We start from the raw sequence: 15,496 nt of genomic DNA on the forward strand, positions 1-15,496 counted from the left end.
GAGAGAGGTGCTGGGGTGGTAGATTTTCCATGGTGCTGCTCATTAAGTCAGCCTTGGCTTACTACTATTAGGAGAGGTGAAATTCCAGCCAATTTCTGAACTGCTGGCATAAGTTTCAATAGGTAAGATTGATACTTCTGGCCAAGTGAGATTTGGGGTTAGGTGCAGTTTTGGTTTAATTATCCTTTATCTCAGATCAAATGAGACAGTGTATTGAATTACTTAGAAAAGTTCCTGGAACATGTTAATTTTTATCACTAATTCTTGGTTTTGGGCAATTCTTAAACATCTTTACTTCCACTACAGCTCTTTACAGTGGGTATGGCATGTAGCTGCCACTCAGTAAATGTGAGTAAACCAATACTGGAGACTTCAGCCTGCTAAGTCTCTGACACATGCAGTCATGGGGCCAGTTACATCCACTCCCGCCACTGGAACAGAACAGATGGCTTAGGCTACAAGGAAAGTTGTTAAGCAGAGGAGTGGGTTAGCAGATTCTTAAAACTTGGGACCATTGGGCTTCCCTGGTGGCACAGTGGTTGAGAATCCATCTGCCAAGGCAGGGGACATGGGTTCGAGCCCTGGTCCAGGAAGATCCCACATGCCACGGAGCAACTAAGCCCGTGTGCCACAGCTACTGAGCCTATGCTCCAGAGCCCACGAGCTACAACTACTGAGCCCACGTGCCACAACTACTGAAGCCCGCATGCCTAGAGCCCGTGCTCTGCAACAGGAGAAGCCACTGCAATGAGAAGCCCGCACACTGCAACGAAGAGTAGCCTCCGCTGGCCGCAAGGAAGACCCAACACAGCCAAAAATAAATAAATAAATAAATTTATATTAAAAAAAAACTTGGGACCGTGTCAGCAGCTGTTCCATCTGTAGGGAGACAGCGTAGATGTTCTCTTAAATGATCCTACTCTATTTATAGTCTTTTGGCACAGAATGTTCTGCTATCTCACTTGAGATTGTTCCTTTAGGACCAAGAGAAGGAGAAAGTAAAGCAAACCAGCAATCACATTTGATTGTCTCCAGTCCTAAGGAGCTTGGGGCATGTTCGTTAAGGCATAACACCTGATGGGGGCTCCGGCAGGGACTCCTACTCAAGGACACAGTAAAGGAAGCAAAGGCAATTAACCCAAGCAGTACGGAAGAAGACAGGATGGAAAGGACTTTTTTATTTTCCCAGGTCTTCAGGCAACCTCACCAAGCTGGAGGTCGCATGCAGGGGAGTATGAAACTAAGAAAAATACAAGGCTTAAAAAGTATTGTGCATTATATTTCTTCAATCTCTGGTAGGCCAGGAGCCCAAGGTCAGTCTGGCAGGAAGCTGAGAGGACTGCCTGGTCCTGACAATCACACAATCTTCACAGTTTTGAGCATGTCTGACAGGACGTACGTGTCATCCCAGCCCTTTCCAGGCTTCCTCAGGGTTTGCTCCAAGGCCTGGGCCATTTCCAGCAGCTCTGGCGTGGCAAGTTTCCGCTCAGGGTGCGGCTGACAGAACAGGATCTCGTTTACTTCACCCTCAATTCGCCGGACATACAGGAGGGGGAACACCGCCTTGAGCCCAGCCAGCACTGAGTCCTTCAGCCCTGGGTCTCGGCACACGAGGTTGAGGACAAAGACTCCTGTAGGGTGGGGAGGAAAGGGTCAGAATGACTGTGGTTCAGGGGACACGCTGGAGACAAGGTTCAGCTCTGAGGAATACAGCCATTCCTGCCCCAGGGAGGCTGGTGGACCAAGGAACACACCTACAGCGGCAGTGACTTTGCAGAGAACACACAGCGTACAAAGGCAGGAAGAGAAAAGCATGGGGGATGCGTGAATCATGAGAAAACTTCAAGCTAATTTCTTGCTCTTTTGTGCTGCTAACAAATGTTACCATTCTCCATGCTTCAGTTTCACAAAGGATTGCTTTGAGAAAGAATACGTACCCCCAAGTAAGAATGTAGCAATTCCACAGAGAGATTATGTTCTTGACACATATATCACATGCCTTCACTGGTGACAATTAAGGGTTCTAAATCAACTCTGTTCACCACAGTACCTTAGCCAAATGAAAATACCTGGGAGCCAGTGAACATAAGGATAAAGAGCTTCAGCTTTCAAGTCACAAGGATCAGGGTTGGAGCCCTAGCTCTTATCTTGTGTCACCCTGACAAGTCTCTACCTCAGTTTCCTCATCTGAAAACAGGCTGCTATGAAGATGAAATCACATACTGCCCAGTTCAGGGCATGTGGGAAGAATTCAAATGGTCACTAGCGCCACCATGCTGGTGGGGATGTGAATTGCTACAACTACTTTGTGTGTCAGCATCTACAAAAACTGAACATATGCATAATCTGTGATCCAGCCATTATAGCCCTACATCTATGCCCAACAGACCTGCACACACATTTCCCCAAAAGGCATCTACTAGAACGTTAATGGCAACACTTCTTATAAAAGCCCCAAATAGGAAACAACCCAAATGCCAAAAGCAGAATGGAGAAATAAATTGTGTATCACCCAGTGTCAACACAACACTATGCGTGAATCTCACAAACATCATGCTGAGTGAAGGAAACAGAGAACATTCCGTATGGGCAAAACTAAGCTGTGCTGATAGAAGTGAAGATAGTGGCTATCCTTGAGAGGACAAGTTACTGAAAGGAGGTAAGAGGTGGACTTCTGGGGCACTGGAAATGTTCGGTGTTTGGTGCTGGTAAATAAATATGTTCAATTTGGGGAAACCTATCAAGGTACACACTTATGATACGTGCATTTTTCATTAAAAAGCAAAATTTCCTTAAAGGGCCCATCCCTTCTCCCTCCCCAACCTTCTGTTCTTCATACCTTCAGGAGTCAAGATGCTTTTGACCTTCTGCAGGAAAGGTTGGGCCACAAACGCTGGGGGTGGACAACTCATTCCCAGGGTTGGGTCCTTACTGTCCACATCAAACATTATGACATCGTAGTGAGGTCGTGCTGGGAACGAGAAGCAAACGAGTCTTTGTCTCTGCTGGATAAAATAACACCATTTACATTCCTCCACCACATCTCCTCCATGACCTGTGGTGGGCACAGGTGGCTAAGTCAGAAGGATGGCATGGAGGATGTGGTTTGCTTGTAAGGGCACTAATGTCACAGTCCAGAGGAGGCACGTCATCAGCGTTCTGCTGTGAGTACTCCACGTCGAAGATGGAGCCTTCATCTCACCTTCTTCCTCCACATTTTAAAGCCCTTTCCACAGACACACATTACTGGGGTCCACTCCAGCAGGATTACTGCTTGGTTAAGAGTCCATCTATACAGTGATTTTCAATCCTGACAGAACATTAGAGTCAAATGGGAAAATTCTAAAGATTCAGAGAACCTGGGCTCCACTCCTAATCAACAGAGTTAAAACCCTGGGGTGGCGAGGAACAGATGGGAGGGGAGATGGGAAGCCTCCGGTGTACTTTTCTTAAGCTCCCCAGGTGATTCGAAATATAGTCAAGAGTTGAGAACTTGATGTAGACAAAGCAGCTGCCTCTGCCTTTAAGGGCTGAACCTGAAAATGATAACTTTAACTTAACTCTGGAAACAGCATATGTTGCCTCCTAGGAGAAAATGTTCCCAAATTAAAGTTAGCATATCTTTTCTAGCTGCTTGAACAATTACTGGCTCAAGAAAGAACTGATTTCGCTCAATGGGTGAGAAAGAACTGACCATGAATCTGATCCACTCCTTACTATAATGTTAGTTTTTACAAGGGGTAGGCCTGCGATACTAATGATTTGTTTTGGGCAGACTTCGAGACAATGCTAATGATTATTCGATAAATATCTATTTACTTAGGACTACAGCATGTCCATCATTGTTCATAGCACAGATCTGACTTTGGTTTCTTCAAGAGCAGAACATGTTGGCTCATCAAAGTCCAAGGACAACCAAGGCCCACATTTGTGGCACTGAGACCTCCAACAATCCAAAAGGTTGTTGTTAAGACGAAGGCCAGGGCTGTTCAAAACTGACTTAGAGGTAATAACAACAGCAGCACATCACGGATTGAGTACCTACCATGTGCCTGGCACTGTTTTAAGTGCTTCACATGTATCAGCCCTGGGACCCCAGACTGGTCCCAGTCTCAGAGAGTGAACCTGTGAAACTCTGATAGAGTTAAGTTCAGTTTGCAATTACATAAGACAGCATCTGTCCATCCCAGCACCAAAACACTTACCCCAGGCATCCCGTTTTGCCACACCCTTCCTGGAAGATACTCTAACCCAGCGAGAACCAGAGCATCTATTATAGAATGAGCAGACCAGGAAGGATGTATGGCCTGGGCTCCCCAGGTTCACGTAGGACTGAACCAACCTAACTGACTTCTCCCAGAGGGGCTCATGTTCTTCAAAGCATCAGTCATCAGAAGCCTACATATTAAGCTGCAGAAGGATCAGGAGAGCTATTGTAAAACATTAATATGCCTTTTGTCCAAGTCTGGGATACAAATTATTATAGCAAAATGGAGCCTTAATTCCAGTAGCAGCAGGGCTACTGGAATTCCCACTAACACCTGCATCATGGTTTAACCTCAGCACTATTGACATTTGGGCTAGATAATTCTTTATCATCAGTGGCTGTCCTGTGCATTGTAGGATGTTGAGCAGCATCCTTGGTCTCTACCCACTAGATGCCAGAAACACCCGTACCTAATGGTTACAACAAAAAAGTGCCTGCAGACATTGTCCCTGAGGTTTAGAACCACTCATCTACATGAATGCTGTTTTGCTCTGTTTCTGGCTTCACCTCTAGCTGAAAGATTTACAAAACAACTTCCCAACACTCCCCCCGCAATGTTTCTTCCCCTTTTCCTCACTCAGATACAGATTCTGGGTTTCTTGGGATGATGAGAAAGTGGCAAGGTTACAGGGTCAGAAGAGATTCAGAAGGGAAGCCCACTCGTTTGTTAGCGTCATTAGGGCAGGAAACGGTCTGTTTTGCTTGTTGCCATAGCCCAACCCCTAAGAGTACTGAGCATGCGGTTGACACTCTATATTTATTGAATAACTGTCAACAAATGAATGAACAAATGAACTGGTGAAAGACTGGGATGATGCCGATGCTGCCCTCTGAGAGATGAGTTCTAGAGGCCCTTGCAGGCCTGACAACCTCGGATCAATCCTCCCTCAATGCCCCTCCAAATTCTCCAGTAGCCGTACCTTCCTCTTCTGCCAGGCTGGTAATATAGTCCAGGCCATCCGCAATGTGGACCTTCATACGGTCGCTCTGGGAGAAGCCAAACCACTGAGTGGCCACTTGCAACATGGAGGGGTCGATCTCCACAGCATCGATGCAGGACTTTGGGAAATGATCGTGGACAAAAAGGGGGAGGCTGCCCCCACCCAAGCCTACCACCAACAATCCCAGTGGGGTCTCTGTAATAAAGAATAAAAGCATCGTTTTACCACCTGCTCACTGTAAAGTTTTGTACCACACCTGGGGAGGGCAAAAGAGGGAGTCAGATCATTGGTGCTGCCCAGGGGAAACAAGATTTAGAGACCTGGCCTCCCTTGCCTCTTTCTAGAAATTCGGGAGTCAATTTAACATCTGAAAACTCAACCCTGGCCTCACAATCCTTCCTTTACTAGATCCAGAAGATGAACCAGTGTATTATTATTATGGCCCCTTAAAGATCCCAAAGCACTCAGCTGACATTATAGCAATAACTCCCACCATAAGCATTATTAAACCCCTCTAGGAAACGGGAGAGACAATGGCCAACATCTTGTTTATGATCACAGGGAGTGTAGATGTGATGCCCTCTGCTCAGCTTTCAACTCAAAGGCCACACTGCCTTCTCAGACACAGCCACCAAGTGAGGGCAATCCACCCAAGTTCCAGAAACCACAGGAAAACAAAGGCCCAAATCCTACACACAAGCACAGAAAAACCACAGCAACCACAGGGAATGAAAGGAAGGTAAGAAACAAGAAAGAATCACCAAAAGGAGACAGATCCTGAGGATTGAATGGAAGAACTGAGACTCTAGGGACATACATCAACACTAAGATAGATCAAATGTACAGCATGTTCCAGTAAGACATACTTAGGGACTTTGGGTGAAGACAGTTACAAGAGTAGACAGAATCATGAACATTTCTGCTACTGTGGTCAGATCCAAACCTATTATTAGTGATAAGGCTATGACTGTACTATTCATACAATGTTTTTTTTTTTTTAAAGTAGAAATTCAAGATAGAATTGCATCTAGTACTCAAATAATGCATCACTGAAAAGCCAGAAATTCTCCTAAAGTACACAGGTATATTTCTCCAGATATGTGATTTTTAAATATTCCATCTGGTTACATGGGTAAATGCATGTGCAAAAATTCATCAAGCTGAACAACTTAAGATCTGTATACTTTACAGATCTCATTGAATGTATTTTATACATTAACTTTTTAAACTGAATATAGTTTATTTTATACTGATTATTAAAATAAATGAATAGAGGAAAAAAATTTAGGTATCAGCACATGTAGCTGTTTCAAACAATTTGAGTTTGAAGGAAAAGTTATTTGGATGTTCATGAATGTAGAAGATGGTTGGGAATAAGAAAGACATGACTATATGTGCATCTGTTGGTCTATAATCATGGTTCTTAAACTGCAAGGCAGCTGACACTGATTACCTCTGTAATCTTACATGTTCCCTCCTGTGGAAGGCAGTGGCGACCCCCTCACCTAGGAGAAGCTCCGGGTTTCTCAGCAGGGCAAGGCCGGCAATCATGGCTTTATGGTGTTCACAGCACAGATAACTCTTATCAATGGACTGCCCCGGAGCTGCAGGGAGGTCCTCTGGAGTATCAGCAGGCCGCTGCTTCTTCCTGTCCTTTTTCCGTTTCTTCTGGGCTGGATCACAGACAGAGATGAATGAAGTCATATGCGTGGTACACTACTCCTTGGAAAGTAAGGCACACCAGCAGCAGTATGCTGTAACTGGTTTGATGAGACTCGAGAACCCAATTGTGAAATATGCAGGAATTCTGTGAACTGGCTGACATGTTGGTGGCTTGAAATCTGGCCATGGTGGCCATTTTTATGCCACAGAAATGGGCAAACTGCATATCATGGCTTTTTTCCCCAAAGAGACGGTTGTTAAACATTTAACATACACCAGAGAGTCAGAAAAGGGAAGTGGCAAAGAAACACCCCAAAACTCAGAACACTGGGAAAACTCAAGTGAGGAGTACTAGTACCTCTCCTCTGGGAAATATAAAGCCACTAACAGGTGAGAAGTTTATTCATCAGTTCTTTTAGGGGAAAAAGGACTTAGTTTCCAACTACCTCCTCTATGCCAATTACTATACTAGGACTTTTACTCTTGTAGCTTTGAAACAACCCTATATCAATGCTCTTATTCCAATTCCTGGCAGATGGAAAAACTGAAGATCTGAAGAGTTATTAATTAGGCCCAAATCAGTAGGCAATGCAGCCAGGATTTGAACCTGGGACTACCTGTCTGCAGCAGCTGGCCCCTCTACACTCCCCCTACCTACTCCCTCAACTGCTCCAGGAAAGAGTGAACAGATGGCTCTGGGGTTTTCCTGGGGACCAGCTGCACCATTGGGCACTGTAATGTAAGTGGCAGCGTGCTTTTCAGAGATGTTAAATTGCTTTTTAACACATTCTCCTTCTTGCTCACCAATACTTCCATGAGGGAAATCATTCCTTTAAGAATTAGGTGATACTAAGAAGGCTTGATAACAGTGGGGAAAAAAACCAAAACCCAAATTGGAGGGCAAAATGTTCTTTGAAGCACTTTTACTGAGCTTTCAGTGAGATGAAACTGAACCAACCTGCAGCCCAAGTGACCCAATGACAGCACAGGAACCCAACAAATATGGGTGCACATGACCAGGGGACACCCCTCAAGAGGAGACCATCCTGCTGAGAATAACCTGATCCTGAGCTGTGGGCAAACCCATGACCTCATGAGGTTCTGAATTCTCCCTTTTCACCCTCCTTCCAGATGGCCTTGCCAACAGGACAGCATCATCAGGCAAAGGGAATGACCGGCAATCACGAGAGGCAATTTCAGATTCCAAGCCTGACTCTCTGTGCCTCTAAAGGGAAGTTATACTGGAGAAGCGGTGGGGAGGAATATTTTTCTACTCTATACATGTGATCTGTGATTGATTACAATGAGTAAGTATTACTTTTATAATGCAAACATATAATGCCCCAAGAAAATAAACGAACGATTGCTCTCCCCATTAGTGGGTGTTTCTGAGCAGCACCTAGGAGACCACTTAAAAGAGAACATGGTGGGGGGCTTCCCTGGTGGCGCAGTGGTTAAGAATCCGCCTGCCAATGCAGGGGACACGGGTTTGATCCCTGGTCCGGGAAGATCCCACATGCCGCGGGGCAACTAAGCCCATGTGCCACAACTACTGAGCCTGTGCTCTAGAGCCTGCATGCCACAACTACTGAGCCCGTGTGCCACAACTACTGAAGCCCATGCACCTAGAGCCCATGCTCTGCAACAAGAGAGGCCACCGCAATGAGAAGCCTGGACACCACAACGAAGAGTAGCCCCCGCTCGCCACAGCTGGAGAAAGCCCACGCACAGCAATGAAGACCCGACACAGCCGAAAATAAATAAATAAATAAATAAATTTTTTAAAAAAAGAGAGAACATGGTAGAGATCTACCCTGTCGAAGCCTGTAGCCATGCGCCACTTGTGGCCATTTAAATTTAAATGTAAGTTCATCAGAATTAAAAACGGTTAAAGATTCAGTTCCTTAGTCACAGTGCTCGGTAGCCACATATGGTTCATGGCTGCCACCCTGGGCAGCTAACTGGGTATTAAACATTTCCTTCACTGCAGAAAGTTCTACCAGACTAGGTGACCTCTAGGGCACCCACCAACTGTACAACCCTCTAAAACAGGTGCTAGGAGGTGGCCCCATGGAGGAGGGCAGGCCTACTGAATTAATATACAGACCTATATGGAGCAACTTGTAAAAAAAGTGCTCTTTGAACTGCAGGCATTAAAGTGATTATCACATTTGTCTGGTAAACCACCACCCCGGTTCCTTATCACTGCAGAGTCAGGCTTTGCTCAATAACAGAACGTCGACCTCCCTTCTGTTCATTGCCACTCACACCCTAAGAGCCCAGATGATAAGAGGACAACCCACAGAGCCATGTGCCTCTGGTCACAGGGATCCGGGTCTGTCCTACAGCTCCACCAAGCTCCCAGGTCTTTCTGACCACCCCAAACTGTCCATACCACGTCCACGTGGGCCCCACCCCTGTACCCATGCCGCCTCACCTCTGTGAGACACATCCTGCAGCAGCCTGGCTTCTGACTGCACCACGTTCCTGTTGCTGAGGAAGATCAGCCGCCGAAAGTAGCGCTTGTCATCCCCCTGCACATCCTCGACGACGTAGTCGCCACTCAAAGGGCTGCAGTCCTGGTGCTGAACAGTCCGGACCCCGATGTCCCCACCCACAGACAGGAAGGGTACCTGAAGGAAGAGCAGAGATGTGGTGAAAACACCAGCTCAACTGAGAAATACGAGAAATTATAATCCCTTCCCTTTGTATGTGAAGAATCCCCACACCAAGGTTGTGAGCAGCAACAACTTCAAAGATTTGCCATTTTGTTAAAGTATTCTTCTGGGGTGTTTGACTAGATCTCAAAAGGTTTAACTGACCTTTTCGAAAACCAACTGAACAACTAAAGATTCCCCAAACCATTCGTGAAATGCAGTTGGTTCTCCACAAGAAAAATATGAGTTTCTCAACAGTAATCCTTAAAAGGACTTTCAATAGTCCAAGACAATGAAAGCTAGAAGGAAGCCTCATGAAGGGACTAGAATCATGAGAGAAGGAATCTGAATAGGGATAAAGATATTAAAATCCATGGGGAAAGCAACCACTCCAAATGTGGCGAAGTGTCTCCCTTCCCCCAGTTATTCTCAACTTTTTTCTGCATTCTTCTAAACAGAAGAAAAAATTAGGAGGAAAAAATACATTTTTCCCCTAAACTTTTCCACTCCCTTCCCAATCTTCACATTTATTTCTTTTTAAAGACTTACAAGAGTATTTAATAATCATGAGGGACTCCTGACTTTGCCGAGGTGTAGGCACTGTTGAGAGAAAGTCACAAATAAGCCTCCCACAGGATCTGGGTCTCTCTGATGGGACACCAACCCCAAAGTCTTCCAGAAAGCATCAAATACATATTCATCTATAAGCACAAGCCAGCCTAGTGGGCAGAACCACAGGCTGGGAACCCAGGAGCCTGGGTTCTTCTTTTTAGTTCTGTTACTACAGCATTAAGCTTCCAGGTACCTTGTCTTTCCCATCTATCAAGAAGGATAAACTCCTTTCTATAAAGCCCTTGCAATAAAGTCACCTATCAATTACCATCTTGTGAGCAGGATAGTACAAGACAGATGGCGACAACTGATAATACCATATCAACATTTTGGCAAAAACCTTCCGTTTCCTTCCCAGTGGAACATCAGACCAGCAATGTTAATATCCTGAAAATTAAGCTGAGCTGTTTTGGCCCTTTCCCATTCTACCTCACATAATGATGGTTCTAAGAAGCAAAATGGCCAAGGAAATCCTGAGCAAAGTGAGTTAGGAGAAATACAGCCTGAGTAAGCTGCAGTGTGCAGAGCTGGAGCCTGCAAGGTGGAGAGCACTTCCTTCATGCCATCCGAGTGGCCTCAGAGGCCCAGATGCTACTGGGGGTCTCAATAAGGGCAACCGCTCACCTTCCACTCACTGCCTGGGACATAACTTCTGCTCACTTAGCTCTTAGCTGCTGACATGCCCTCCAGGAACAGACTAGGGTCACAGACCCTAGTCCTAGCTTCTGCCAAGATACCCTCTGCCTTCCTGGCTACTAATATGACTTCTCCAGAGACCCTGAAAGCTGCTACCAAAGCTTTGTTACCTGCTGCTGGGCGGGCATCCCGGCCGGGGCCAGCTCCATGACTCTGGCCGACAGCTCGGCCTGGATGCTGTCCATGCCTTCGTACTGCTGACCTCGGTGAAGGGCCACTGTGATCAGCCTCCTGAAGCCCGCACTGGCTGCCAGTTGCTTCCGGCCCTCCTCCATGCCAAAGAGCCACTCGGTCTCCCGACCCTGGGGGACTAGAAAGAGGCATTTGTTGACAGGGAGTCCTGGGAAAAGTTCAAGCCCACAACCAATATGCCCCATGTGGCAGAGAGCCAGCCCCTACCCAAGCCCAGCAACCCTTCCAACTGTGACCAACTGAGGGGCTATCAATCCCCAGTCAACAATGTCCACAGCAAAGCTGCCATCTGACCCATGGCAGGACCCAGCATGGAAACGAAGTGTGAGCGTGTATGTAAGGGGAGGGAGGCAAGTACCTAGTGCAAGAAAAATAGCAATATTGCTAACACTTCTTACATGCCAGGCATTATTCCAAGCAGTTCACAAACAGAAACTAATCAAATCCTCATAATAGCCCAAGATGCAGGGAGTATTATTATTATTCCCATTTTATAAATGAGGAAATTAAGACACAGAAGTTACATTATTTGCCCAAGTTCACACAGCTCGTAACTGCGAAGCTAGGGCTCAACCCCAGGCAGTCCAGCCCCAGACTCCATGCTCGTATCCGCTGTGCTATGAGTTCTCACAGGTGCACAGTTAGGATAAGGAAGTACTTGGAAAAATGGATTTGATGTCAGGAAACAAATTACCAGCATGATGTATCACCACCTCACGTTGTCTAGAATATTCTACTTTTGAAAGCATTTCCTCATACTACCTCTTTTGATCATTACTAAGGTGAATCTGGTATCATTTACCCCTTTCAATAATAACACTAACGTCTGTAAAACTTACCATGTGCCAGGCACCATTCAAAGAGCTTTTACGCTTCTCACAATTACACAGTTAAGATCTCACTTTATAGATGAAGAAACTGAGGCACAGAAAGGACACTAACTTGTCCAATACCACCAGGAAGCGACTGAGCCAGGACTGGAAACTAAATAGTCTGGTTCCAGAGCTCACTTTTTTAGCTACTACTCTGTACTGTCTCTAAATTCAGCAGAGACGCACAGACACTTCCCCAGGTCACACAGCTTACAGGCTACAAGGCTGGGACTCCCGTTGCTTCCACTACTCCTTGTTACAAAGTGAGTGACTAACATCTCTACAAATGTGTGACCTGCCTAAATGTATCTGTATTACTTTAAGCCTTTGCAATGGAAGATGAGAAGAAATAAACCTCAAATCCAAGCAGGCAGCTCCCCCTTCCTCATGCCTTGGCCAGTCTAACCTCTTCAAGCACCGCCCCCTGCAAGATAAAACCAGCCAAGGCATACCCATCCGCCAAAGCCCCAGCCCCAGCCCCTGTAAGCCAGCCCCCTCCAGGGAAGAGAGGGAGCAATCCCAACTCACTGATGAAAATGGCAAAATGACTGTCCCGCGATGGTTTCACAGTGGGGCTGTCCACCACGTGGAGGGTGTAGCGTGGCTCCCCCGTGTCCCCACTGCACAAGTCCAGAGACACACTCCCCAGCCCGGCCTTGCAGTACAGCTGGCTGCACAGCCAGGCATACTGCTGCCGCTCCCGCACCGCCTCAGCCAGCTGCTCGGCACTCTCCAGCCGCACAGGCTTGCCCTGCTCCTGAGCACACAGCTCAAAGATCTGAAGGGCAGAGCCAGGGACCGGCCTGAACTTGGTCATGATGAAGGCAAAGACAGGCAAGGAGAACCGAGGCTCTGCTTCCAACAGCTGGTCTTGGCTGTTGGTCACCTGGTGCACCCTCACCATCCACCCCTCCCGAGAGAAGTGACCCACTGCTTTCTTCAGGACGTGAGCCTGAGCCAGGGAGATGCAGAGGTAGCGACCGCCCACCTGCAGGACACGGCCAACCTCAGCCAGCATCCTGTCCACCTGCTGCAGCGTCTTCTCCTCCTCATCTGTCAGGACAGCGTCCAGGGTGCCCTTGTCCAACACCACCTGGAAAGAGGCATCGGGAAACTCCATCTGTGTCATGTCCATCTTCAAGAAGCTCATCTGGGGCCGTCGGCTGGCATTGCGTTCCTTCATTTGCTTGATGACGACCTCACTGATGTCAATGTTCACTATATCCTGATAGCCCACGTCATACAGCTGCTCGCTTAGCTCTGAGTTACCACACCCAATCACCAGCACCTAGGGGGAAAGAAAACAAGATGGAGGTGATCAAGGCAAGGGAATGAGCTTCAGACACTTCAAGGAATCAAGTCTCACCCTGGCTGCTGTATGTTTTCAGAGGGCGAAGATGCTATGCCATGAGAGAGCACCATTACAAAGTGGATTCTAGGCTCCATCTTGAAACACCACTGATTAGAAGAACTCACTCATAACAAACCACATTCCGCTATAACAGTGCAAGTTATGCAGAAACAAACTAACCGGGGTTGTTCTTTTCTCTGAATCAAGAGTTTATTAATCAATTGCAGGAACAAACTAATCATGGTTGTTCTTTTCTCTGAATCAAGAATTTATTATTCAGGAATTGATAGGAAGTCACAGAATCCAAATACAGTAGTTATAACTGAAATCTCCTATTTGTTTTACTGTTGAAAACCTAGGTCTGGCATAATCCTATTCCACTCATGCCTTGGCTCCAACTCATGATATTCTGCTATTTTCTGAAGCCAAACACAGGTTGTTGCCTCCCTCTCTGTGGAGGAATCTCCCATTGATCCTTCAAAATTCTGCCCTGATATCACCATCTCTGGAAAAGCATCGTACAATGACAAGTGCATAAGCTTTGGAGCTAGGTGGATCTAAGTTTAAATCCCCACACGACCACTTACTACATGTATGATCTTGGACAAGAAACTGGCTCTCAGAGCCTTAGTTTCCTCATCTGTAGAATTCGTGAATTACCACTCACCTCAAGGTTTATTATGAGAACTCAATGACTGAGCAAACACACACACACACAGCACCCAGCATAAGGTTTGGCTCTTAAAGCTTCCTCCTCAAATCTTCGTTTTCTACCCTTCTTCCTTCCCTACTTCCACCTCTATCAAACCTCCTATTACTGTACTTGGCACTTTTCACTTCTGGAATGTGCCCAGGATTTATATCTTAATGCTCGTGTGGCTTAAGGGCTGAACACAGTGCCTGAAAGTCAGTGGGCCCACAACAACTATTTGATAACAGATTCATTTATCAGTAAAGCCCCGGGTGCTGCCGGCTCCACGGGGATGCACAGTGATAGAAAAGCACACTTTCCTCACTAGGAGGAGATGTCTAGGTTGCACTACTAAAGAAATGAGGTTATTCTTAATAACCTCACTCATTCTTCCAGTGAGGTTATTAATTCAAGAATGATCTGGGGGTGGAAGCTCTGTTATCTGAAAACCTTTAAAAGGATATTCTGTAATTACCTTTTAGCTAGAATGTTGCACAGAATCCTGAAAATATGGGCCCGTTTAGGGCGCCCACGCCTGTCACCGTCTAAACAAGTGCAGGATTTCTGTTATCAGTTCCTACCTTCCAGGGCACACACAGGGCTGCCCGGCCGCGCTTACCTTTTCCCTGGGCTTGATATATTTGTGCAGCAACCCGCACAGTTCCAGATAGGTTCCATACCACTCGAAAGCTTTCTTTCCCCGCTGCTGGAAGAACTTCTCCCAATAGTCAATGGAGCCAAACTCCTTAGGGCTTTTAGGTAAGAGATTCATATTCCCACTGCTCGAGCTGCGTCTTCAAGACTCTCCTACTCCCTGTGCGGTACCATCCGAGGGGTTTCCCCACGCGCTGGTTCTGGGACACCGCAGCGGGAGTTCTTTCCACGGACAAACAGCCACATCGACTTGTCCCTCACTCAAAACCCAAAGGGGTGATCCTTACACGCTCACCGCAAACGCAAGGCACTGAACCTAATAAACGCTCACCCGCTGTTCCATCCCAAAGCCCCAGACCCATGTGGAGACGCCCTCACCCTTCCTCAGAGCTCGGTCAGAGCTCGCTTTCAGAACCGGCAATCATATCCGGGTGCGAGGCTTCACGATTGGTTGGCTGTCCACACCATCTCAGCAGCTCATTGGTCAGTGATTTTCGTCCTGGCACGTCATTGGCTGCAACGCGCTCGCCTCACGCCGGCGGGTTCGTCGCAGGAGCCGCGCTTTTATTTACGTGAGCCGGAGCGGGGCGGGGTGGGGCCACGGGCCGGGGGCAGGGCGGGAGCTGGGCTGTCCCGGTCTCAGGCTTGCGTCGGAGCACCGAGCTGGGGGAGCTTTCTCAGAAGCCTTGGAAGAGAGCTCCCGGGTCCCAGGCTGTTTGTTCCTTTCGTCTCTGAGCTCCCATTCTGATCACGAGCCACATAAGGGCTGAGCGCTGACGGCGGTGGGCACACTGGAGGAGAGGGGCCTCGGAAAAGGAAAACTTGTAGATTAGAAGGAAGTGAGGCAAGGGATGAGTAGAGCCAGTCCATAGCAGAAGAAAGCTGCCCAACCCAGCTTATC

General features: G+C 47.0%; 1 protein-coding gene across 2 annotated transcripts; it reads right to left on the minus strand.

The window, feature by feature from the left end:
* Positions 1 to 1,163: 1,163 nt before the first annotated feature.
* Positions 1,164 to 15,035, minus strand: METTL13 (methyltransferase 13, eEF1A N-terminus and K55). Of its 2 annotated transcripts, none has more exons than XM_060088579.1 (8): positions 14,974 to 15,035; positions 12,428 to 13,187; positions 10,946 to 11,145; positions 9,308 to 9,503; positions 6,714 to 6,881; positions 5,188 to 5,403; positions 2,840 to 2,971; positions 1,164 to 1,631 (listed from the first exon to the last, which is right to left on the minus strand). In XM_060088579.1, exons 2-8 carry the CDS (start codon positions 13,080 to 13,082, stop codon positions 1,357 to 1,359), a joined length of 1,842 nt encoding a protein of 613 aa, XP_059944562.1. In that variant the 5' UTR covers positions 13,083 to 13,187; positions 14,974 to 15,035; the 3' UTR covers positions 1,164 to 1,356. The 2 variants fall into 2 exon arrangements, with proteins under 2 accessions (XP_059944562.1, XP_059944561.1); XM_060088578.1 differs by having other exon boundaries at positions 14,561 to 15,015.
* Positions 15,036 to 15,496: the final 461 nt, after the last annotated feature.

This window comes from Mesoplodon densirostris, chromosome 2, assembly GCF_025265405.1.
Source record: "Mesoplodon densirostris isolate mMesDen1 chromosome 2, mMesDen1 primary haplotype, whole genome shotgun sequence".
NCBI classification, from domain to species: domain Eukaryota; kingdom Metazoa; phylum Chordata; class Mammalia; order Artiodactyla; family Ziphiidae; genus Mesoplodon; species Mesoplodon densirostris.

What these genes read in the sequence shown, in the direction of transcription:
- METTL13 (XM_060088578.1), bottom strand. Translation starts at nt 14,713, where the DNA reads ATGAATCTCTTACCTAAAAGCCCTAAGGAGTTTGGCTCCATTGACTAT. An exon ending in ATATCAAGCCCAGGGAAAAG is followed by an intron (nt 13,188 to 14,560) that starts GTAAGCGCGGCC and finishes CTTTCCCCCTAG; the next exon opens with GTGCTGGTGATTGGGTGTGG. An exon ending in GGATGCCCGCCCAGCAGCAG is followed by an intron (nt 9,504 to 10,945) that starts GTAACAAAGCTT and finishes CTCTTCCTTCAG; the next exon opens with GTACCCTTCCTGTCTGTGGG.